The sequence below is a fragment of the Harmonia axyridis genome, chromosome 1 (genome assembly GCF_914767665.1).
Source record: "Harmonia axyridis chromosome 1, icHarAxyr1.1, whole genome shotgun sequence".
Lineage (NCBI taxonomy): Eukaryota > Metazoa > Arthropoda > Insecta > Coleoptera > Coccinellidae > Harmonia > Harmonia axyridis.
In genome coordinates, this window is record NC_059501.1 from 55,743,431 (window position 1) to 55,767,592 (window position 24,162).

The 24,162-nt window shown below is 32.2% G+C and overlaps 2 protein-coding genes across 4 annotated transcripts in view; one reads left to right on the forward strand and one right to left on the reverse strand.

The window, feature by feature from the left end:
- Window positions 1–1,182: 1,182 nt before the first annotated feature.
- On the forward strand, window positions 1,183–10,953 carry LOC123686347 (phospholipase A1 2-like). Of its 2 annotated transcripts, none has more exons than XM_045626419.1 (5): window positions 1,183–1,296; window positions 3,779–3,820; window positions 3,883–4,221; window positions 8,055–8,429; window positions 10,613–10,953. In XM_045626419.1, exons 1-5 carry the CDS (start codon window positions 1,293–1,295, stop codon window positions 10,834–10,836), a joined length of 984 nt encoding a protein of 327 aa, XP_045482375.1. In that variant the 5' UTR covers window positions 1,183–1,292; the 3' UTR covers window positions 10,837–10,953. The 2 variants fall into 2 exon arrangements, with proteins under 2 accessions (XP_045482375.1, XP_045482369.1); XM_045626413.1 differs by having other exon boundaries at window positions 1,199–1,347.
- Window positions 10,954–11,199: 246 nt separating this feature from the next.
- Window positions 11,200–24,162, reverse strand: part of LOC123686338 (receptor-type tyrosine-protein phosphatase kappa) — a 50,605-nt gene continuing 37,642 nt past the window's right edge. For both annotated transcript variants that reach the window (XM_045626393.1, XM_045626403.1), the window contains 11 exons: window positions 23,199–23,333; window positions 22,551–22,688; window positions 22,152–22,315; window positions 21,960–22,095; window positions 19,374–19,623; window positions 18,246–18,322; window positions 17,566–17,697; window positions 13,805–13,933; window positions 13,111–13,298; window positions 12,534–12,669; window positions 11,200–11,432 (listed from right to left, as the gene is read on the reverse strand). In XM_045626393.1, the coding sequence (XP_045482349.1) occupies window positions 11,325–11,432; window positions 12,534–12,669; window positions 13,111–13,298; window positions 13,805–13,933; window positions 17,566–17,697; window positions 18,246–18,322; window positions 19,374–19,623; window positions 21,960–22,095; window positions 22,152–22,315; window positions 22,551–22,688; window positions 23,199–23,333 (1,593 nt within the window). In that variant the 3' untranslated portion in view covers window positions 11,200–11,324. The remainder of the gene's footprint in view (window positions 11,433–12,533; window positions 12,670–13,110; window positions 13,299–13,804; window positions 13,934–17,565; window positions 17,698–18,245; window positions 18,323–19,373; window positions 19,624–21,959; window positions 22,096–22,151; window positions 22,316–22,550; window positions 22,689–23,198; window positions 23,334–24,162) is intronic.

Sequence of the window (24,162 nt, forward strand, 5' to 3'; positions counted from 1 at the left end):
CTGTATATCGAAAACAAAGCTTTTGCGGACCCATGTTATAGCACTTTATTTTTTAAAATGATCCGACGACTCTGTCATATTCCTTTGTACCTCCAATTTAGGAATACCCTATTAAGTCAATTCAAAACTGGTGTATTTTCAAATGAAATGCAATTTGAAATATTTGAATGAAACACATTAAATTGTAGAACACCGCATAGACATTTTTTCGATGCGAATAACTCAGTTCAGTTCTTTGATAACTGCAGAATTAAAATTTTGTAATGAAAATTATACAAAAACCGAAAACAACGTATACCGATGACGAATGCAAAAATCACAAAAGGCAAAGCAATGGGAACGCCGACAAAGCGGGTAGATGAAAGAAAATAATAAACCTCGGACCTAGACGTGTTCGTAGTGCAATAACAGTTTGCATCTTGAAAGCGATGATAAACTCATAAACCGTAACATTGTCCAATTTTTTGCTGCCGTTTCAATTTTAAAGATAAGAAAAAAGAGTAGTTGGCTCACTTCAAGGCGAAATTTTTGTTCATCGTCTTTCAGAGAATTCTCAAATTTTATATTTTGGAAATCTTGGGAAGAAAGGTGGGTTAATTAGCCCTTGTACCTCCCATTTCTACGAACTTGACAAGTGTACCTACCAGTACCAAGTATTGAGCCGAACTTGATAACATTTTCGAATTTGTCTAAAATACGACGAAGTGAATCGATTGATGTAAATTTATGATTTTTTTTCAAATTATCTCAATATTCCCAAATGAGCACTGATTTTGATGAAACAATTTGACAATTTCTAAATGTTATTGAAATGTATTTTTTTCCATGATTGAATCGCATTACCAACTGAACACAAATAACATAAGAAATGTCGAGTGTTGCCATTATAATCATTTTAAATAGAATCTTTCCTGTTGGAAAACCATTTACATACATTTTAATGACTGTTTCTATAAATTCTCATTTATATTTCAGAGGATAATAAAAAACAAGAAAAAATACTCCCATAATATAATTTCTCATGTTTCAGGTCTCATAAAAATTGAAATATGAAAAACTAAATCATGTTTTCGCAATAACTCAATACATTACGTGACTTATTCGAAAAGGAAAACTAATAGATCTTCAGAATTAAAATAGTCAAATATGCTTTTCATATTAAAATATGTGACTCACGTCCTTTTTGGTACTATTTCGATTATATTGAAATTTATGGCATATGTTTTACTTTATATGAGTAATAGGATGTATTTAGTTGGTTATGTGAAATTTTCAACGACTCCTGTGGAACAATGTGTAAATTTTTTAATTTATTATTCAAAATTTTGTTTGTATGTGCTATTTTCGGTGAGCTTGCAAATTTTTGAGTATACTTAGATTTATTATTGAAGAAATAAAATTAATGGCTGAATGATTATGATAACGTTTCAATCAAAAAACAATGTTGACTAGATGGTGATACCATACTACCAAATATTCGATATTTATAATAATTAATGTGGTTAAATATTTATTATAATATCGACGTGCAACCACAAAATAAAGGAGAGAAATGCTGATATACACAGGAAAATTCTTGAGTTGAGGAACATTTCTAATCTTATTCTGATTGACTTTTCTGGAGTATGTGATATGATTTCACATAAATTGGGTACTTCTGCTATCTTGAGTAATATGGGATTTTCGGTAGATACTGAAAATTCGAAGGGAGCTAATTCAGTTTGATATCTCAATATGTGAGAGGGGTCTATACCGTTTGAGTGATCAATTCAAAAAATAGTACGCTTTATTTTAGGCTAAAGATCATTGATTTATATAAGGTTTTCACTATTATTCATTTATTATTATTATTCATTTAAAAGGGTTGGTCATTGCGGAAAGTCCTCATTTATTAATATTTTTGAAATGAAAAAAAGAATTAGATGAATTTTTTATTGATAAATGAATATATTCATGACATAACTTTCAGAACATTTATTCATTTATTTCATTTATTTTTCATGAATTTTCACATAAAAATGTTAAACAAAAAGTCGTGTCAAAGGAAGCACATGCGTTTCTACTGAAATTGAAAATGAGGACGTAAAAAGTTCATTTTTATGCTTATCAGACACATTTACATGTATTACAGCTTGTTGTTGATTTTGCAGGGTAAGACACGAAGGTGTACATTCAATTCAACTATATTCCTATCATTTCTCATTTACATTAACTAATTTTTCAGATTTGGCTCTGATGAAAATATTGCTGGTGGGTTTCTTGAAACTTTGATGGTGGTGATTTGCTCGATAAAATCATTTCTGTGTTCGATTTCAGTTCATTTTTAACACTTCCATAGGTTCAAAACTACAATCAACAAGTTGATTGCTTTATCAAAGTAATATGAAACCCGTCGGCAGACTCATTTAGAATAAAATGAATTTTCAGTGTTTGATTTTTTATAACTAAAAGAAATATTCTTCAATTTATAATTGTTTTCCAGTTTTAATGGTTCACAATTTGTAAACTAGATGATACACAAAACTGTACCAAATTTGCATAAAGAAAAATTAAAGATAAACTGAACTTACTATTGGAATGCACGATAATTATATAAAATGTAATTATTCTTTATCGTTCCTCGCATAAAGCACCATTTTCAAGATATTCAAGGATCAATTATAAAAAATTGGTGAAAAATTTGACAAATTTCACATTACTTATGAATTCATTCTTGACAATGAATATACCTTGAACACAGGTAAGACAACGTTGTCAACCTTTTTTTCATAGTGAGGGAATTAGAGGAATCGACTCTAAAAAAAAGTGAGAAGCACAATGTTTACACCTCGTGACCAAAGACTAATCGACCACCTGATGTTTCGATTGACTGAACGTATTAAGGGGAAATAATTTTTTTTTTCAAACATGACCATTCTAGAAACGTTATATGGATTCCCTTGCCATTGGTTGAAATTAAAACATCTTTATCCTCTCTCTGGTAGTCACGTAACATGAGGCTCAATCTTCCTCTATCTAATGCTGGAGTTAATACTCCAATAATGATCAGCAAAAAATCATCACAAACTGTCCAATCAGTAGCTACGAAGCTCTAAAGAAAGAGTTACGAAGGTATATGAGGAGTGGGCAGGAGCGAAAAAGCACGGACCACTGAGGGAATCAACTCTATAGCGGAGCTTGATAACTTTGCCGTAAAACAGTTGGGTTCTGAGGAATTCTTCGCAGTGTGTGGTGGCATCTTAATGACTACCAAATTGTCACCATAAACATTAAAAATTGGAATTTATTTAGTCGACCTGTCTTCTTGTTATCTATCAAACAAAGCAAGTCCTGAAGACCGTGAAGTCCATTACTTCTTCAGGAAATTAAAATGAAACAATAGTCCCTATTTTCATACCCTATGAGGCTTGAACAAAACATTAATAATAAAACCAAAATATGCGTGGGTCCAAAAATGTCTATTGATTCCTACAATTTATAAAAGTTTTTTTGAAGGAAATGATTATTTTTCCTTCGAATAATTATCGATTTGAAATTCTAACTTACTAATAAATTGGCATCTGATGGCCGCAGTTCCACAAATTTTTACTGATCACTTCTTAAATCATGCGCAAATTTAACGTAGCTAAAAGTATGACGCCGACATACTTTATGCATTGTTGAGCTAGATTTAACAATTGATTCATTTACAGTACCGTAAAAAAACAACCTCTTATAAATTATAAATTTTGTTGCAGGTATTATGACATGAACTTATGTTTTTATTCGTATATTTCAGGTGAAGAAGTAGGAGCCATTGATTTCAACAAAATCGTGAAAGGTAATATCCTAATCTCATTGATATTATGATCATCGCCTCATAACTTTTGTAAAAATTTTTAGGTACGATCTACAATATCGAAAAGGTGGTATTCAGACCAATATCACAAATAGGAATACCAATTAATCATCATACCACGAAGTTTAATTTTTTCACATCAGAATCTATCCATAAACCTTCTACGATCGATTATTATAAGCCAGATATCTTAACAAAATGTGAAGGCAAAATATTCTTCATTATTCATGGTCTTTTGGATGGTTCTAACTCTCCATGGATCCATAATATGATAAAAATTTTACTCAATAAAAATGACGCCTCTTGTGCTGTAACAATAGATTGGTCACTAACTACAGGCACCATTAATTACCCATTTGTAGTTTCCCAGACTGATAAGTTCGGTGAGTGAAGAGAATTTTTCAGAATAGTTGTCCAGTTTGTAATATTTGTATAGAAAATTAAGAAAATATATATTGCAATTGATCAAATTTCATTTTGTTACATTCATAATAAAAACATCTCGACTCGAGCGCCAGCTGTTAAGGAAAATAGGAAATGGATTACCAGGGCAACTTCTAATCAAGAGATGGTTCGGTGTTGTCCTAGCGATAACGAAGAAATAAAATCGAGTTTCCTTTGAAATGACTTTCTCTAGATTCGCACTAACCAAAAAAAGTGCGCGAATATTTGACTGAGACTTTTGAAAACAGATGGATTGACAGAGTGGAAATATGACTTTGCCTCCTCAATCTCTTTATTTGACATCCGGTACAGTCTAAAAGTAGGGAGCAACTGCTACAAAGAATTATTGATGTTTACGATATTATTAAATCTCAACCGAATACGATAGCGAAATCTGTGGAACAGCTACATCAACGTGCTCAAAAATGTATTGAAATGAATGAATACCATCTTGAACAATCCCTGCTGAACTGAAAATATATTTTGTTTTGTTTTTGATTCATTGTTTTCGAGTTCAAATATTTCCAATGTATTTGCTGTTTATGTTCTATTCTTTATCCCGTTTGTGGATTAAAAGTTTCCTTGAATAATTTGAGAAACATTGAGGGAAGGCATTCGTAAAGGGTGGAAAACTGCAATTTTCGAAATAATTCTACCGATATATTCATGATATCTTGTACTATGAAATTTTTTCATAAGGAAATGTTTATTGATCACCCTGTATGACGGTGGTCGGTGGCAAGCAGAGATTTAGAATTTTTATTATGAATTAATTCTTTGTAGTTACTTAAATGAAAAAAAATTATGATATCAACGTACAGAGTAATTCAATATTCACGAAAATAGAGAAAGTCTTAAGTTTTCCTAGTTTTAATCTGATTTATTCGATTTCAGAAATTTTGAAGGAGGGCGATAGTAAAGGGTGACAAAAATTCAAATTATTCGGTGGATTAGTTGAAGAGTTATTGAACTAAAATTAATCCTTTATAAATGCGAAAACGGAAAAAATGTTTACGTACAGGGTTATCCAATACTCACGAAGATAGGAAAAATCTCAAATTTTCCTAGTCCGAATCTGATTTACTTGATTTCAGAAATATTGTAGGAAGGGGATAGTAAAGGGTGACAAAAATTGAAATTATTCGGTCAATTGGTTAAAGGGTTATTGAACTGTGAAATTTCACCCATAGGATGAATATCACCCTGTATATCCCTAAACTAGGCACTCAGGCGATTGAAACCTTTTGATACGGGTGACCTTCATTCATGGTATCCGTTTGTCGCATTCTTCCCGAGACACCCTGTATATAGGAGTAAAAGCAGTAAAGTAGTGAAATCTTACCCGAGGAATCATTATTTCTGTTCAACGTCATTTTGACATCGATTTTATCATCTTGAAGGAAACATACATACTTCAATTCAATAAGATGATAATTAACGCCAATGATGAACTATGGTGAAGACATGCAGAACTATCTACGTTTTTTATTACCTAATCTGTATATGAATAATTAATCATTATCATTAATTTATTTCGTGTACTTGTTGGAAAAATATTGTTCCTAACTCATACGGAATAGTTATTTATAATACAAGTGCAGAAGGCATTGATATTCTTCCACGAGTTCAAAATTCAAAAACGAGCCACGAAGTGGCGAGTTTTGGAATGAAAGAGTGGTAGAATGAGCCTTCTGTACGAGTATTATACATTATTTTCTCTAATTCATTGCATTTTCATTGAAATTAATGAAATATTTCCATGAATATAATTTAGTGATTTTTGCATTGAAAAATGTTGGTTGGCAGAACTGATTTCTTTAAGGCAAATTGATGATTTGACAGATAAAGCCGTGGCGGAAAGTTCGGAGTACCAACATAGAATAATAAAATATAACCATGAAAACTGTGCGTTTCTGATATATTCTCGCACGATTTTGTTCTACAAGATGTGGAAGAATGAACGGAATAACCACAGAATTAGAGAATAGTTATTTATAATACAAGTGCAGAAGGCATTGATATTCTTCCACGAGTTCAAAATTCAAAAACGAGCCACGAAGTGGCGAGTTTTGGAATGAACGAGTGGTAGAATGAGCCTTCTGTACGAGTATTATACATTATTTTCTCTAATTCATTGCATTTTCATTGAAATTAATGAAATATTTCCATAAATATATTTTAGTGATTTTTGCATTGAAAAATGTTGGTTGGCAGAACTGATTTCTTTAAGGCAAATTGATGAATTGACAGATAAAGCCGTGGCGGAAAGTTCGGAGTACCAACATAGAATAATAAAATATAACCATGAAAACTGTACGTTTCTGATATATTCTCGCACGATTTTGTTCTACAAGATGTGGAAGAATGAACGGAATAACCACAGAATTAGAGAATAGTTATTTATAATACAAGTGCAGAAGGCATTGATATTCTTCCACGAGTTCAAAATTCAAAAACGAGCCACGAAGTGGCGAGTTTTGGAATGAACGAGTGGTAGAATGAGCCTTCTGTACGAGTATTATACATTATTTTCTCTAATTCATTGCATTTTCATTGAAATTAATGAAATATTTCCATAAATATATTTTAGTGATTTTTGCATTGAAAAATGTTGGTTGGCAGAACTGATTTCTTTAAGGCAAATTGATGAATTGACAGATAAAGCCGTGGCGGAAAGTTCGGAGCACCAACATAGAATAATAAAATATAACCATGAAAACTGTGCGTTTCTGATATATTCTCGCACGATTTTGTTCTACAAGATGTGGAAGAATGAACGGAATAACCACAGAATTAGAGAAAGTGTCTTTCTCGCACTTAACTGATTAAATGAGCGTCGTTCAACGGCAGTTTCGTGCGGGAAATACTATTTTCCGCACTTGCTAGGAAAATAAAAATAAACAACGCTGAATTACTTACCAACATTTCGTTAAAAATGAATTCAATCCTCAAAAATTGAGAACCGAAAATAGGAAAATTACGATAACTAAATTATGGTAAAAATTATAGGTAAAAATTAATATTTTCAAATTATAGAAAAACATGAGAGGTCATGCAATAGATATTAGGAATCTTGCAGAACCACTTTGGAAATTAAGATTCATTTTTGGCTATAATTTTAGGTGAATGAATAATTTTTTTTCGAAATATTTTTTCCTTTGAAATTGTCAGAGAAATAGCGGCTTCTTCTAGCTCATTTCATATTTTTTCATATTTTTTATTTCCTTATTATTTATTTATAGTGATTAATTTTGGTTTCCATTTCAAAATAGTTGATATATTTGGTTCTTTGTTACAATATAGTTTAATACATAAAAGTGCTTTTTGCAAGGTGCCTTCTCATTTCATCATTTTTTTATTGATGTGACACTACACAATGCTAAACATCAAGTAGCTTGATAGAATTCAAGTACTTGAGAAATAAATATTTGACTTGAGATTGAAAAACTACTAGTTGGCTTGAGCTTGAAAATCAAGTCAAGCCGCGAATCGCTATTAAAATCTCTTCTTGACATTTAATTCAGTATTACTTCATGGAATTATAGCAAAAGTTCCCTCAAACGATTACGTAATTCTGTGTTCTCATGGCATGTAACGGACCAGAAACTTTTATTCATATTCTCAAGATTGAATTAATTATATTGAAACAATATTTACTACATGAGAAAATTCGAGGAAAAATTACAAGAAACGTTAAAAGCTCCTTACTAGATCATTCTTTTGATTTTTCATTTGTATTTATCTTGTTCTTATTTTGTTTGGAAATTTACAGGTGTTTTCGTTGGTGAATTCATCAATAGAATGTTGACAAAGTATGAAGTACCAGAAGAAAAAATCGCATTAATTGGCCATTCCCTTGGTGCGCAAGCTGTTGGAGTAATTGCTAAAACTATAAAAAAAATGAGTGGAATCTTATTACCTTTTATACTTGGCTTAGATCCAGCTGGCCCTAATTTTAATGTCAGACCAGTCTCAAAGAGACTAAATAAAGAAGATGCGGAAGTTGTAATGATTATACACTCGGATAAAGGTAAATTTGGAATATCAACTGAATGTGGAACTATTGACTTCTATCCCAATGGCGGAAATAATCAGCCTGGTTGTTCTAAGATCACGAAGGATACCATAGTACATACATTTGGACCCCGTAAGTAAATATTCCTAACATTTATTGAAAGTATTAAAAATTAGAAAAATAATATTTCATTATAAATTTTCTAACACAACTGTTATAATGGAAATTTACAGGATTTTCAATCAACTAAAATTATTACACCAAACCATGTTCATATACCGGATGAGTCTTTCACTGAAACATATATTTTAATAATAGATTCGGCCTAGTTGAAAAGATAACGCCATTTTAAATTGTCATAATGGGCTTTACCACCCCTGGAAACTTACACACTTAAGTTTTTCCAATCAAAGAATATTACAAAAACTCACTTTTGATAAACGAAGTTTTTTTGTATTTATAATACAATAAATGGGTTATTACAATTTCGTTGGCTATAAATATTGAATATTTCTTTCCTGATTTCAATTTCATTTTCGATAATAATAACGAATTTAGCTTGAAACTACCCAATTGAGCTATGATATTCATCTCCAATCAGGGGCGTCGCTAGAGGGGAAGCAGGGTAGGCGATCGCCTAGGGCGGCAAAATTCAAGGGCGGCATTTCAAGCTTAATCAACAAAAATCACATGTGTAGAAATGAGATTTAATTTGGTCAGCAATATCAGGAACAAGTACCGACAAATTAAATTAACATCGAAAACCATCAAAGGTGCCGCATTATGCTTTATACTCATTAATATCCAGATGTCGCGTAATCCCCTCATAGTGCTGTTCCCGATTTATTGACGCTAAAAAAACACACATGCACTCATCATGCTTTTCGGCGTTCGCATTGCTAAACGTTGCCAAATTTTATTGCCACTTAGGGAGTCTTCTGGATTAATTTTCTTTTCAATTCTCCGATCAGAATGTTGATTCCATTTCACCATTTTCAACTCACCCTTCATACCATATTATAATATCTTTCATTTTTTATATCTAATTAACTAGTGTAGTGCGTGGGCGCATTCGAATTTAAAATAATGGTTCATCCGCACAATTCGCTTGCATTGCTCGATAATCTTAAAGAAGAAAAAACCAAATGTTCAAGCATTTTAAAAAGTCAAAATTGAGCAGGAGAACCTGCATCCACAGGGTCCGCTCTAGAAGGGAGGCAAATAATGGAGGGCGGCATTATATTCTTTTTATGACAAATCTGGATTCCTGAAAGAATGAATTAAATATTTTTTTTTTCAATTTCAACGATTTTGGCAAAGATTTTCTTTCTAAAATCCACTAATCTTAAATATCTTTGAAAAGAGAATTGTATCAAAGAAAAAAACGAAATGTTCCAGCGTTCGAAACTCAGCAGAAGAATCTGAAACCTGAATTCAATTCCTATATGTCATCATTTATTTATAAGAATTCAGTTGAGCACGTTTATTGTTTTCCACATTCCACGTTTCCTAAATCATCTAAAAGATTTAAATTTGGTTCTTCAAGAAAACAGTATACTTAAAATACATTTTTCATTTCTTAAAATACTTTTCATAAAAAAGTGTGGAGTTGAATACAAATTCTGTAATCCATCCAAACAGCCCCCTGTCACTGCTTTTTTGCTTAATACAATGCCTGCAGGGGTTTCGACTTGTATGTTTGTCGGAACGGCAGATACCTACTCTAGAGCGGGTCCTGAAGCCCAGTAACCCAATATTAATTTTCAGCTTAGCTTGTATTAGGGCGGTGAATTGGGTCTCTGCCTAGGGCGGCAGTTTGGCTTGCGACGGCCCTGTCCCCAATAAATTATTATCGTTGTTATTTGGTATTTGCTCATTTCGTACAGCGGTCACCGATGTATTTCTTCATCGTTACCTTATCTAATTTGAGCTATTGCTTTTTGCCTCTACACACTTGAATATACACACTCAGGATTTCCAATTTTATCCGATTGCACCGAAATTACAGTGATGTAACTACATCACACATAAGAAAGCTTTCTTATCTGATGAATTTGTTCATCTCATACCCTCACTGGAATCTGGAAAGCAATAAAAATTTCGAAAATTAATTAATGAAATCAAGTGTCAAGTAATTTTTTAATAATTTAATATGGAACACCCATTCCGAAATATTCTTCTTTGAATGAATTTCTTCATGAACGGAACAACTTCGAAGCTGTTTCGTGTTCAACGTACGGAAAAATATCTCTTATTTTCAAATCAAAGATTTACCCTGATGTAATTATGGCACAAATAACCAGTGATTTTTTCAGTTGGATGTAATCATGCTCGCTCTTTGGACTACATAGTGGAGGCAGTTAACAACACTGGCTCTTTTCCAGCCAGAAGATGCAGAAGCTACTCACATTATATCAGAAACAAATGTGACAGTAATAAGTTAGTATACATGGGCGATTTAGAAACCAAAGAAAGGGGTTCATTTTATTTGATAACAAATTCTGAGAGCCCTTTCTCTATACCAGAAGATGACATCTAGATAATTTTCTAAAATACAGTATCAAATGAATACCATAATCTACCACCAGTACTTACACATTATTTCCTTGTTCAAAATTAATTTCCGTTCTTATACATATAGCCTTCTTGAATATTTTTTTTTACCTTTTTCTCTGATAGATACCCAAGCATTCCCAAAATTTAGGAGTAGGGAGTTTGTTCTGCCGCACATAGGGTTTTTTTAAGACAGAAACCAGCTTTTTGCGCTTTGTGTGGAGTCTCGACCAGAACAAGCTGCAGACATTAGTCTTGTTGGATTCCACATCAATCAATTCTTAGAATTATTACATAGTTTGCCCATCAGCTATGCGAAAGTATGATTATTCGAAATAATGAATCTGAATTATTATCGATAACATAGTTTAATTAAAATATATATAATATTGAATATATAGAAGATGAGTAACAATAAGTAAATATTTTGCATTTTGTAACCAAATTATTCACCTTATGAAATAGGTTGCTTAATTACTTCTCTTCGTAAGACTTGCGTTTTTCCCTCATCTCCTTCATATCTTTCTGCAAATAATGAAGGACATAGTGGAGAACCACATCATAGCAGTACTTATACTCAGTCTGAAAAGAAATGAGAAATCTTTAGAAATGTATCGTTATGTTTTACTGCGATAATAAAAATAATAACCCATTTTTTCCATTTAATTTTATTCCTCTCTATTATTATTTTTAAACCTAGTAATTCCTCCTGTAGACCAACTCTCCAAATTTCCCCATAATCAATAGGTTAAATGTAAGTTCTGGAATTATTTCAGACCTACACACACCACGATAGAATATTCAAACCTCCCTAAAATGTTCGTAGTTAGCGAAAAATTTTTTCGTATTAGGGGGATCAATGTGTTCAGTTTCTTTCTCCAATTTGCAAATCCTGGAAATTTCATCTGCTGATAGGCACATTCGGCACAAATGATATTTATACCAACTGTGCCCTGTCAGCAGTCCCACAATTACCCGAAGCTTAACTTGTGGCAGCTGCAGAAGCTTTTTGGTGTGGAACGACAGAAATTGCCTGAATTCTAAACTTGTGCAAATCTGGATCCTCCAGAGGGTCTCTTTGCTTCACAGTTCCCACTGCCGAATCGCCGCTCTGTAGTGTTTTTCCAAGCCCACAGAAGGGCTAGGGTCCAGCAGGTGACGCCCTTGATGTCTTTTTCGCAAGTTCATCTGCCTTTTATTCGATAGTTGCCCTGGAACCCATATTGTTGCCTCAAGTTTATGGTATTACGGCATTCTCAGACAGGGAACTCTGGCAACAATGTAACAATGTAACTTTCCATGTGTACCAAGGCACTATCGCATAGAAGGCAATGAATAGGCCGATGAACTTGCGAAAATGGCATCGAAGGTAACACCTGCTGGACTCAAATCCGGATACCTAATTTTAAGGGAGGCCAGTTTAGTATGACTTCTATCGCCGTTGGCGCTGTAGAGGCAGTGTTGCCGCCTCTTGTCACAACTACGCATCACCATTTTTGGTTTTAGCTCACAAATGTTTCCAAAACGCCTTTTATTGACCCACGCTGCTGCTGTGCTCTCAGAAATAGTTAACAAATAGTAAGCCAGGAGACTATCCATAACTAGACTCAACAGCAGAGGTGATAGTATCCCCTAGATTAGCTAACACGATTTAACCATCCAGCATCACAGATTTCAACTTACTATGTTCTCAATCAGTTGGGGACGATGTATTCTGACTGTCCTAACTGCTTGAAATACATCAACCTCTCCATGTTGAATAACTTGCTCTATACATGCGTTAGCTGCACAATATATCCCACATCTAGTTCTTCCATCCCTAAAAAAAATATGTAATTATCTTGACACTTAGCATTTTAACAAAGGTTTATGTTTTTTCGTTGCCTCTGAATTTTAAGCCTTTCCTTTCTTCATTGTTCTTCGTTATTTATTTGCCTTCAGATTTGTAATTTATAAAACTGTACTATTTATCTATATTCATTCATTTTATTTCATCATTGCCGTGTTTGCTATGACTTTTTGTTTTATTATCTTTCATATTTTTACAGTTTCAACCTTCAAAAAATTCTCTAACGTCATTCAAATTCATTTTACTCAATGTTCTGGAGTTAGTTATAGGATTGTGTCCCAACATCCCTCCAATGCTTGGAAAAATGTTTCTTTCGATGATATTCTATGTGTGAAATTTGCAGAATTGTCCTATTACATCTTACATCATTCAACACCTGATTATTGTAATAAATTCTTTATTTTCACTTACGGAGATACAACACAAACCGGACCATATTCGGTCCTTTGACGCCATCTTTCCACCATATTCATAAGCTCCACTAGGGAATTGGTAGATGTTGGAACATTATGCCCCATTGGCCAGCAGGTCAGTTGGAACAATTGAACAGTTTTTGGAGGAGCTTTAACACCAGCCATCAACTCTGTCAATGCAACAATCTAAAAATGAAAAAGGCAATTAAAAATCGGTTAAATCGAAACTTTGAATTCGACATTAGAAAATAATTGTTTTTGTGTTCAAATCATTTAATATTAGGAAGATTGCATCAAATTCGAATCGCATTTCGCGGAGAGAAGAGATAAAAAAATCTTTACCGTTTGCTTCCGGGAAATAAAACCACAAATAAAAAAATTATCATAAATTCGGAGGGTTAGTTATCATCGAGAGAATCAACGTAGACATTTTTTTTAGTAATAGTTGTGGTTAGGTTTGGGACATATCCAAAAAACGAAAACATCCATGGTCCAAACGAATGGAAATCTTTCAAACTCTAAAGATAATTAAGTTACAGTCCAAAGTTCTGAAATCACTCAAGTCCAAGTTCCAAAAAATATATAGGTAACTACCTAAATCTAGAAATAATTCGAAATGAAATTTATGGATAGTGTATTTTTATTATAACACGGTCATGAATTAAATCAATATTGATGAAATTAATAAATACCTTTTTATTTATTCTGAACACCCAAGTTCTTATATTACTATAATGATTATGGGAAAGATGTTCAATTGTGAAGACAGGTCCATATTTCTTAGGGGTTTTACCTTCTGGCCAGAATGATGGGAACTGTTGCTGAAAATGAAATTATTTAATTCACTCTAATTGCTCTATGTCTACAGAAATAAGAAATATAAGTAATAGTATAAGTACGAGTGATTTAGTGAATTGATGAAAGTGATTAAGACAATTGATTATTAGCAATAGTGATTTTATTCCTTGATAATTGATGAAATATTATCACAGTACAACTCCAAAAAAAATCAGCGGTACATAAGGCATTTTTTTACCGTAATTGAAACCGCAATCAATCCTAGGGAGTTCAGAATATAAATGATGAAATTAATACATGAACCCTACTCTAGAATACAAAAATCAAAGCGAATACTTTATTGGCAAAAATTTCTTCTGAGATTGAAATGTTCATCAATAAGTGTTCAGCTTTTCAATTAAATAAGACTGCCAATCAAAAAGAGTCACTAATTTAATCATGAGTATGTAGTTACTTAGTCGCCATTGCAATATTTGTTCTCCGAGTTTTTCGAATTGAACAATAAAAGTTACAATTCAATTATTGATTCAGGGCCGCCGCCAGGACCGACAAACCGGACATTTTGCCGGGGCGCAAAATTTTAAGGGCGCAGTCAGTTAATGAATAAAATTCCACTCTTTGCAGTAAAATAATTAAATAACCAGAGCCAATTTTTTTTTAATCGAATACGCGCGCTAAATAGGTAGTTAAATGCATTTTTAAGAACTACGTCGCCTTTTCACTATAAATTTATAGAGCGTCGTATTTTTAAACAATGCAGGACGTTTTTTGATGAAATCGACAAAATGTTTTTTGATAAATTTGACACGGTGAGTTCAACCTAAAAAATACGATTTCATTCGAAATTTGAAAGATGCCTCGGGGGAATTACAGAGGCTCCTCCAACGAAAATTGAGAGAAATCAGGCAGAGCAGGGCGGCAAAATTTTATTTTGCCGGGGCGCCAAAATGTCTGGCGGTGGTCCTGAATTGATTAGAATTATATTCTGCCAAAAATAAAACCACAATTATAGTTATTGACATATTAAAAGAAATATTTTTTAAATTAAGAATACCTGATGAATTTTTCGAATACAATGATCCATATAACAGTAAAAAAATTAGGTACTTCTCGATTTCGTGGAATTTTGACATAGAATTTTCAAGTCCCTACTACCATCAGTCGTTTGGATTGGCAGAAAAATATGTGTACATTTTAATAAATCGGAAATTGGGAAACCCTTCAAAAATTTATTCGAACCAAATTCTACGCAGGGATAGACGTTCGAATTCTCGATAATTGATAATCAGATCTTTCAGCAGTTTCTTTGTTCTGTATCTCAAGTACATTGATTATTATTATTAATACCACATTAATTGAGTTAACACGGTTTTTAAATTTGTCTTCCAAGGTCCATACGCAGTTATGATGATCTAATATTTTTGAACGGAATTATTATTTTAGAAATATATTTTATATACAACATGAAATGATCCAAAGAAGAAACAAAGTACCATCCCACCAAACAACTCCAGGAAGCAGTGTTATGAAACCAGGAAGTGCCGCGATAGTGAAATTTTGAAATCTCGAAAAGTGAACAAACTCCATGCTGGAGTTAGTGAAGTGCATAGGAGAAAATATGTCCTGAAAATATTTTATGATTTTCGATTTTGTTCTGGTTTATGTATTAGGATTGAGATTGATTTTTGTTCCCCTATTTGATTTAATAATGCTTAACAATTTCGGAGAACATACCACCATAGATTTGATTTTCACCATAGAACAGGTAGAAATGATATAGATCCTTTTTTTAGTTTTGCTTTTGAAAAGTTTGGTAAATAGGTTATAGTTTCATGTTGCATTTGTTAATAAGTTGTTTGATACTTGATTTGTAATTTAAGAATGGAAAATTTAAATTTACGTTTGAGCTAGTCTCGATGTTGAAATAGGTTAGTGTTATTGTAAATTCTGAAGAGGAAGGACTACTTTACTAATATGGGTTAAAGTAAGGGAAAAGTTATGGCAACCGATGCCAAAACTTTTTCGAAGGAGGGAGTAATGTAATGAATCGGAAAATGGAAAAAACCTTCAAAAATTTATTCGAACCAAATTCTACGAAGCGATAGAAGTTCGAATTATCAATAATTCATAATCAGGTCTTTCAGCAGTTCCTTTGTTCTGTATCTCAAGTATATTGATCATTAATATCACATAAAGTGAGTGGTTAACACGGTTTTTAAATTTGTCTTCCAAGGTCCATACGCAGTTATGATGATCTGATATTTTTGAACGCAATTATTCTTTGAGAAATATATTTGGTATACAACATGAAATTGCTTTTAATTCCCTCAACTAAGCCTCTCTGTGACAGATCAATTGTGAGAATGGATTAGAAAATAAGGCAGTATCGATCGGGGTTTCAAGAGAATCTTTAGTAACGCAAGAAAAATGTGTCGATCGGGGACTCAAGGGGGTCAATAGTAACGGAAATAGTACGTCGGTCGCGAAACCGGAGCAAAACAATTTTTTTTTTAAGAATCAGCGTAATTCTTATAAGGGCAAGGAACTTCAAGTATTAAGAAAGAAGAAATTGTTTTACTCTAAGAAAGGACGAGTTAGGTCAGACTCAGAAGTAGGAAAACGAGGGTTTTTGAAAAAGTTTCAATTTTGTTTTTGATATAGAAATAGATTAGCTTTGAGTGCGCGATTCGGGAGTGAAGTCAATAAAAAAGAATTACACGTCTCGAGTGAAAAGTTGAAAAGGAGTTTATTAAAACTAGGTATACCAACCTAGCCCCGCGGAATAAGGGCATGTAACAGTTTAACGGTCTTTTGGGTGTTTCTTTTTATTATTATTATTGCCTTGTTGAGTAGTCCTGATTCTCCCAAATTCAACGTTCAATAAATAATTCTGATTCGTTTGGTTGAGTAGTGGATCATTTGAAATATTTTTCTGTATTAAAGTTTTTTGCCGTTGAGTCAAATAATACAAATTTTGTGAATATTATAATTTTTGGTTTTTGTTTTATTATATTTCATTTTGAAGAATTAATTGATTCTAATTACCCTGGAAATCTAATCCTGCCCCCAAGAAAGAAAATCAACAAGAAGGCCTGTCCCTAGAGCTACGGGCCGAACCCCACAATAACATCTTTTTAGTCAGTGGAAAGCCGCTCTTCCATTGACACATATACCCCCATATTACAACATTGCTAAAAAAAAAAAGGTAAGCTTCCCAGTGAGTTAACGTCATATTCGATGGAAAATCAAATGTTATATCATCAAATATGAGTTCAACGTATCCCTGTATATTAGTGTAAATGTAGATAAAGATTGGTAGTATGCGTAAGATATTGATTATAAAGTACAAAATAAGAATAGATAAATCTCAAAATATATAATATTATAAATAGTCCACAGAAATGAAGACTTATGGAAAAGTTGTTGAAGAACAAGGTGATTTTGTGAAAGACTTTATCGACATAAAAACGAAAATTGATTTGAAATGATTTTTTAAATTCATGGAAATCATTCTTGAATGATTGAATTGAAATGGTCCGCTCTACACTAAATTCAAAATATTATATAAAATTCTGAAATTTTATAATTCACTCATATAACAAATATTAATATATATTTAAAAATGGAAGAGAGCAAACGACTATATCAAACTTACAGAATTTGTCGGTGGAAGACATAAGACCACAACAGCTGAGCATCCATAATCATAAACGAGGGACCAAAATTCACCACCTGTAGATTTTAGGGGCCACTCTGTTACAATATATTCCCTGGGCTTTGTATATCCCTGCAAACAGACTTTCATTAATTTTGTACGTAAATATTGAAATCTCAATAGGTGATTTCATTAAAAAGAGTAATTGTTATAAATATTGGTAGGGTAAATGATTTGATCGATATCGGCTATTCTGAATATTCATAATCCCAAAGATCATTAATAGCATTCGACAAATGGCAGTACCTACTTTCTATTAGCCAGAGTATTTATAATGAATTAATAATTAAATTATAGTTTTCAGGATATTTCATCATCCCTTGTCATAAACTAACTGAATTAATGAAACGGTATGAAAATTCAATATTAATTAATCAATGATAACGATTCAGAAGAAATAATCACAGTTGAGCTGCTGGAAAATAAATTCCATATTGATTTTATTGAAGGGTTTCGTTTATAGAGTTATTCTGATATTTTTCTCTAATGAATAAATCTACCCCAAAATTCATTGTTATTTTGATTTCGATGACTAAATATCAACTTGCTACCTTAGCCCAAAGAGAGGAGTACAACTATAATCAATAGAACTGAAGGTATAGTCAGTACTTAATACTCACATCTACAAAAACAGCATTTATATAATCCGTAAAACTATTTCCTTGGAATGAAGTTAGATAAGGCCTGAAATTGTCAGCTGAAAAAATAAGATTGAATGAATTTAAATCAATTGTTTCTTTGAATTTCATGTAAAAAGATGAACTAATTGCAGCATATTTCCAGCAAATATTCAATATTCAAATTTCAGCAAATGCTGCAAACGAAGCTTTTCAGTGTATTTTTCATTGGAAAAATATTAGTGCATTCCAAATAATTCTGAAAAACTTTGGACGTGTCTGCCATTCACTTTATGTATCCACAAATACTAGTCTTTACTTCTGAAATCTTGTCAAATTTTGATGAAATTTAGTCATTTCGGTGAAATTCAAAATGGATTCGGTCCTTATCTGGCAGAAATTCATCATAAATAAAATAAAACACAATAATTTTCACTAGATTATTTAATTGTTTGCAACAATTGAAATGTAGCCTGATGAAGCCACAGTGTGGCGAAACAATTGTTGCTAACAATGAAATAATCCAGTGGAAATTATTGTGTTTCATCACATCAATCGTGGAAATCATGAGAATGGTTCCATATTCATTTCAGATCTTCAGTGTTATAATCTGGACAATGCTAAAAAAGTTCTCTGCATTCTACTGACCCCTTTCAATGAAATTTGATACAGGTATTCAGGTTGTATCATAGGAAGATCCATAGGAATTTGTGCTCTTTTGGATATACAGAGAGTAAATTATTGAAAAATTAACAAAAACGAATTTTCTCATTACCAAAAATTGATAGGAATTAATAGATTCAAGTTTTTTAAGCTATTCACATTTTCAATGCTCAGGAAAGCACTGCATAAAACAACAGGAGCAAATGGTTTACCAGCTAGAGCAGAAGATTTTTATTAATCTATATATTTTTAATGAATACTTACGATAAAACATATTTATCATCCGGCGTGTTTTTTGGAAATAAGATTTCAGAAGATAAAAGACATTTAATTTTTTTTAATCAGTTCATATTTCTTAAATTAATAGTTTGAAACAATTTGTTAGTCATTATTAATCGACTTCAAGAAGAAGCAAACAAATTAATATCAACAAAATAATATTCTATATTTTAAATTATATTTACTTACGCGGTACAATCAATACATCTCTATTCTTTTTCCTATTGTCTCCACGATGACCACCTGCACAGTCTCCTATTGAAAATCTTGGAGTCTGCTTACAAATTAACATATACTCTCTTTGGTATTCATTCATTTTTGTTGATGTGTTTTTCACGGACTTGAGTTTTAGTCTTTGCGAAAGCTCACTCACAGGAAACCACGAGTTACCACAGGTGACGAAGTCTTCAAGACTATCATAAATGAATTTATATTGTTCCTAGAAAAAGCAGATTTGGTTGACATAAATAAAAATTTAATGAGACAACTCAACAATGGATTAAACGGAAACCAAAATAAATGAAATTTCAAATATCATTTATTGAGCACACGTTCCCCGAACAAAGTGCTATATCATTTTTAGAATTTTGAGCCGGAGAATGTTCGGTCACTGATGACAAAGCTATGGTCAAATTCAATTATGTCCGTCTGTACGATAACTCTCGAACATCTATCGAATGCCGCTGTTGAGTTTGTTAATGGGCAAAATCCGACTGGTAATATAAAAATTGTTATGATGTTGAACCTTACCAGAACCAAAGAAAACTCAATAAAAATATCGTTAAAACTAATCGATATTTCAGTGACAACAGATCCAACCAAGTTGAATCCATGTAGTTTTATTGAGAGTATCAGGAAAATTCCCATATAATGTACACGCGTTTATGTTTGTCAGTGTGTACACCGCTATGCTTGAAAGACTGATATATAGATTTGGTAAATACATTCGGAAAAATAGGATATTAAACGATATTCCAGAAAAAACACATGGTACAGTCAACAATCAAAATGAGTGATACAAAATCTAATGAATGAAATGAATGTTGTCTTTCAATGGCGAAGTGGGAATGGTCACAGTTGCGGGCTGCGCTGTAGCTTTAATATTAGTCGCCCTCCAATCGTGAGATGGGATCCTCGCATAAAATAGAATAAAATTATCGTATTTATTTTCAATCGATATGATCTCACTACCAATACCATGGTTGGAGAGCGACAAATATAGAAATGGAAAAAATATCGATTTATGGAAATATCGATATTATTTTAGAAAATGGTCTATAAATATCGTCGATATTTTCAATTCGTATACAATCGATAATCAATATTTTTATTTCAGAGTATCAAATTCGTAATTTTTCTATATTTCTCATTATGATGTCGTGCACACGTAACATATTACATGTTATTTCATTTGGTCAAGCTATTGTATTTTTTATGAGATAATTTGAGGATAAAAGTTAATTCTGAAAATCTACTCCATCGAATAATCAACTGCATGGAGGAGCTTGATATTGATGCCATGAGATACACTAGAAATTATTCTGTGAACATTCGCATTTTGCATATCAGAAAGTAAATGGTGGTCATTTTGAACAGTTATTGTAAACTTTTTCTGGTCATCGATTGTGATTTAACCATTTATTATACTTTATGAATATTGTTCCTCAGTTCTATAATTTTTTTTCATCATAACTGATGCAATTATTCTGCAGTATAAATTTTCTTTTGCTCATTGGTCAAGTCAGGATACATCTCATTGAACATGCTGCAATCTCAATATTGCCATTGGGATGAAAAATTGCTTTTAATAGGAAACCTTTCGATTTAGGTATATCCTCTGAAAGGATATTCAATTTTCTTTCGATACATCTCATGATATGCAGGTTATTCCATTCGAAAAAACCCACTTACTTTAATTTTAGTATGACTCCTTGAAGCCGTTGATTTTGGAAAACATAAATGATGAACGGGATATCACTAATCCATACCCAAAATTTCAGTTTTCTATGATTCTAAGTACCGAAGTGATTGATTGAAGCTATGTTCTGCACCAAAAAAAAAATCAATTAATTATTAGAAAATCGTTAGAGATAGGGACAACGAAGTTAATAAATAAATAATCGAGAAGCTTATGACAAACTGAAAAATGTTATACTTTCTGATATATCTGAAAATATTTTAAATTGATAATAATAATAATAATAATAATAATATATTCATCATCAAAAATCAATGCTTTCTACTCACGAAGCCAGATTTTCAATAAAATCGTACCTTCCGTTCTCCATAAAAGTCTAGGGTACCCTGGTCTACTCTGTATATCGATAGTTTTCTGTCCTTTGCAAACCCCTTGACTGATATTCAAGTCGCAGCGCAGATCGCAAGTGTGACCATCCCTACTTCGCCATTGAAAGAGAATACACGTTTTGTTTTTGTTTATTCGATGTCGTATCACGCAGTTATTTTGATTATTGTATAGTTATATATTGTTTTCTGTCCTTTGCAAACCCCTTGACTGATATTCAAGTCGCAGCGCAGATCGCAAGTGTGACCATCCCCACTTCGCCATTGAAAGAGAATACACGTTTTGTTTTTGTTTATTCGATGTCGTATCACGCAGTTATTTTGATTATTGTATAGTTATATATTGAGTATTCTCTGGAATAACATTAAATATCCTACTTTTCTTAATGTATTCACCAAACCTATATATAAGTACGTACGTGCATAGAAAATCACTGTCCCACCTTCTTTCTTAATAAATGGAAAACTCACCACATTTTCAACAAGGTTCTTTCTCGATTGCCTTAATTTTTTCATGTATCCGAATACGTCGAACTTATGATCTTCCTCTGCTAGTTCAAGATTAGCATCAATGGCCAAGTAGACTCCAGATCTGGCACCGCCATCACTGAAAATACTTCCATGAAACGATCCGATCTGAATATAAAAATTTTATGTACTAACTTGCAATGTACTATCATCGGTCCGGCTTGATTAGATTTGATTCTGTGACCTACAACCGCCCTAACTCTCCTTCTAAATTCGAGAATTGAGTTTGGGAAAGGACAAGAATGACTATGCCATTCTGTGAAATGAAACTGTAGGATCAATCTTTCTTCGATAATATTCTGCAAAAATAAGAACACATACAATAAAAGGATATGTGCTCAAGAACATCAAAGCTTTTACATGCCAAAGGGATAATTTCCTATTTTCTGCAAACAAATGAAAAAACAAGAGATACTGTAATATGATCGTTGTTTCTTTTTAATTTTAGATGGGCCGTTGGATTTAATGTTAATAAAATTTTTGTACATGTTATAAATTTTGCCTAACACATATTCGAATGTTTGTAATACTTACATCTCCTTCCTTCTTATATAATTTGAATGTTCTGATGTGAAAATGCGCCAATTCTTCCTCATCTAACATAGATATACCTATACCACCATATGTTTCGTCCAGATCTTTGGAGGCCGGCCAATATTGGACACACATCACCTTCATAAAATAATATAATGCATTAAACAGGCAATCAAACCACTGTTCTTCGTAATTTAATCAAACGATAGAGAACAATACAATAAAAACTAGCAAAAACTTCCAAGTATGAACATTTTCAAATCATGTTCAGTCACATATGTTATACATCATTGAAATAATGCTAAACGGCGAGCTAATTCGACATATATAAATAATAACAACATATTTTAAAGATTCAACTAAAACCTATTTAATTGTATATATATTCAAGTAAAATCTAATTTGATAATGGCTGGTCGAAACATTTCTACCCATACCTATCAGAGATAGTTGAAGAAAAGTAAATAAAAGCATTTCATCTTACAAACTTCATTTTTGTAGATATATTTGCTTTCTAAAATACTTTGAGTGAAAATTTTAATAGAATTCACTCCAAGTTATGAACTTTGCCGAATAATAAATATTAATCAAGCTTGGGGTTCAAGTGGAAGAAATTGAGCACATAAGAGAAAAAATGATAACAATTACCTTGATGAAGTCGAATGTTTTAGTTAACATCACTATACAACTAGCTCTTTCTTGCCAAATCATTCTCCAGAAATCTGTCACAGTTTCTTCTGTAGGACCTTGAGTGACGATGTATGCATTTGGCTTCAGTAGACTCTGAATAAAAAATATTCATTACCTACTTCATATATCGCAATTATTCTATTCTAAAATATCTCGAGTAAATTTTTCGATTGAAATCATTCTGATTTTTGTATCTAGAATCTGATTCGAAGAAATATCATACTGAATTCATCAAATTAAATTCTATAACTTCATCCTAAGAAACCAAAAACCTCTATTAGCTTCAATACCTACTCCCCGAAAATATATACATACTTAATTTATTTTCAGAAACGAAACTAGTGAAACTACTGTTGCAATTTGGTAACATTACTAAGTTAGGAATACTAACAGACGAGCCTCCTCGAGTAGATAACTGAAGAAACTACAGAAAATGAGAATGTCCAATTTTACACAGAAATTTCACGTATCTTTGCATTCCTAATCAAGTCAATCATTATTATTGAGATTCATATAATATTGTAATATGAGACTATAGGCGCATATGTTCAATTAATTGATTTTTAGGGAAGAAATAATCACAAAATTAAAACAAAAATATAGATAATCTTGAATCGAATTGATTAATTTCAAATCTGAAAATTAAAAAAAAAATTTCATAAGATACGTATTTTTTATTTAGTATTTCAGATCCAATTGTAAAAACTATCTTGTATCTAGAACATCGAACAGTTATGTTCAAATTTTGATTTTTGATTATTTTATCTTGTATATCTTCGCCAGCAATACCTTGCTTTTGGGAATATATAAAGATATTAAAGGAGAGAACTTGATCAAAAAATTTTGTCGAAAAAATCTTCGGTGATTCTGCTAGCTCAGCATTAAGCTAGCAAAACCGAAAAGCTTAAACATAAACTCAAAC

What these genes read in the sequence shown, in the direction of transcription:
- LOC123686347 (XM_045626413.1), top strand. Translation starts at nt 1,293, where the DNA reads ATGTGTAAATTTTTTAATTTATTATTCAAAATTTTGTTTGTATGTGCT. An exon ending in GTTTGTATGTGCTATTTTCG is followed by an intron (nt 1,348 to 3,778) that starts GTGAGCTTGCAA and finishes CGTATATTTCAG; the next exon opens with GTGAAGAAGTAGGAGCCATT. An exon ending in TTTCAACAAAATCGTGAAAG is followed by an intron (nt 3,821 to 3,882) that starts GTAATATCCTAA and finishes AAAAATTTTTAG; the next exon opens with GTACGATCTACAATATCGAA.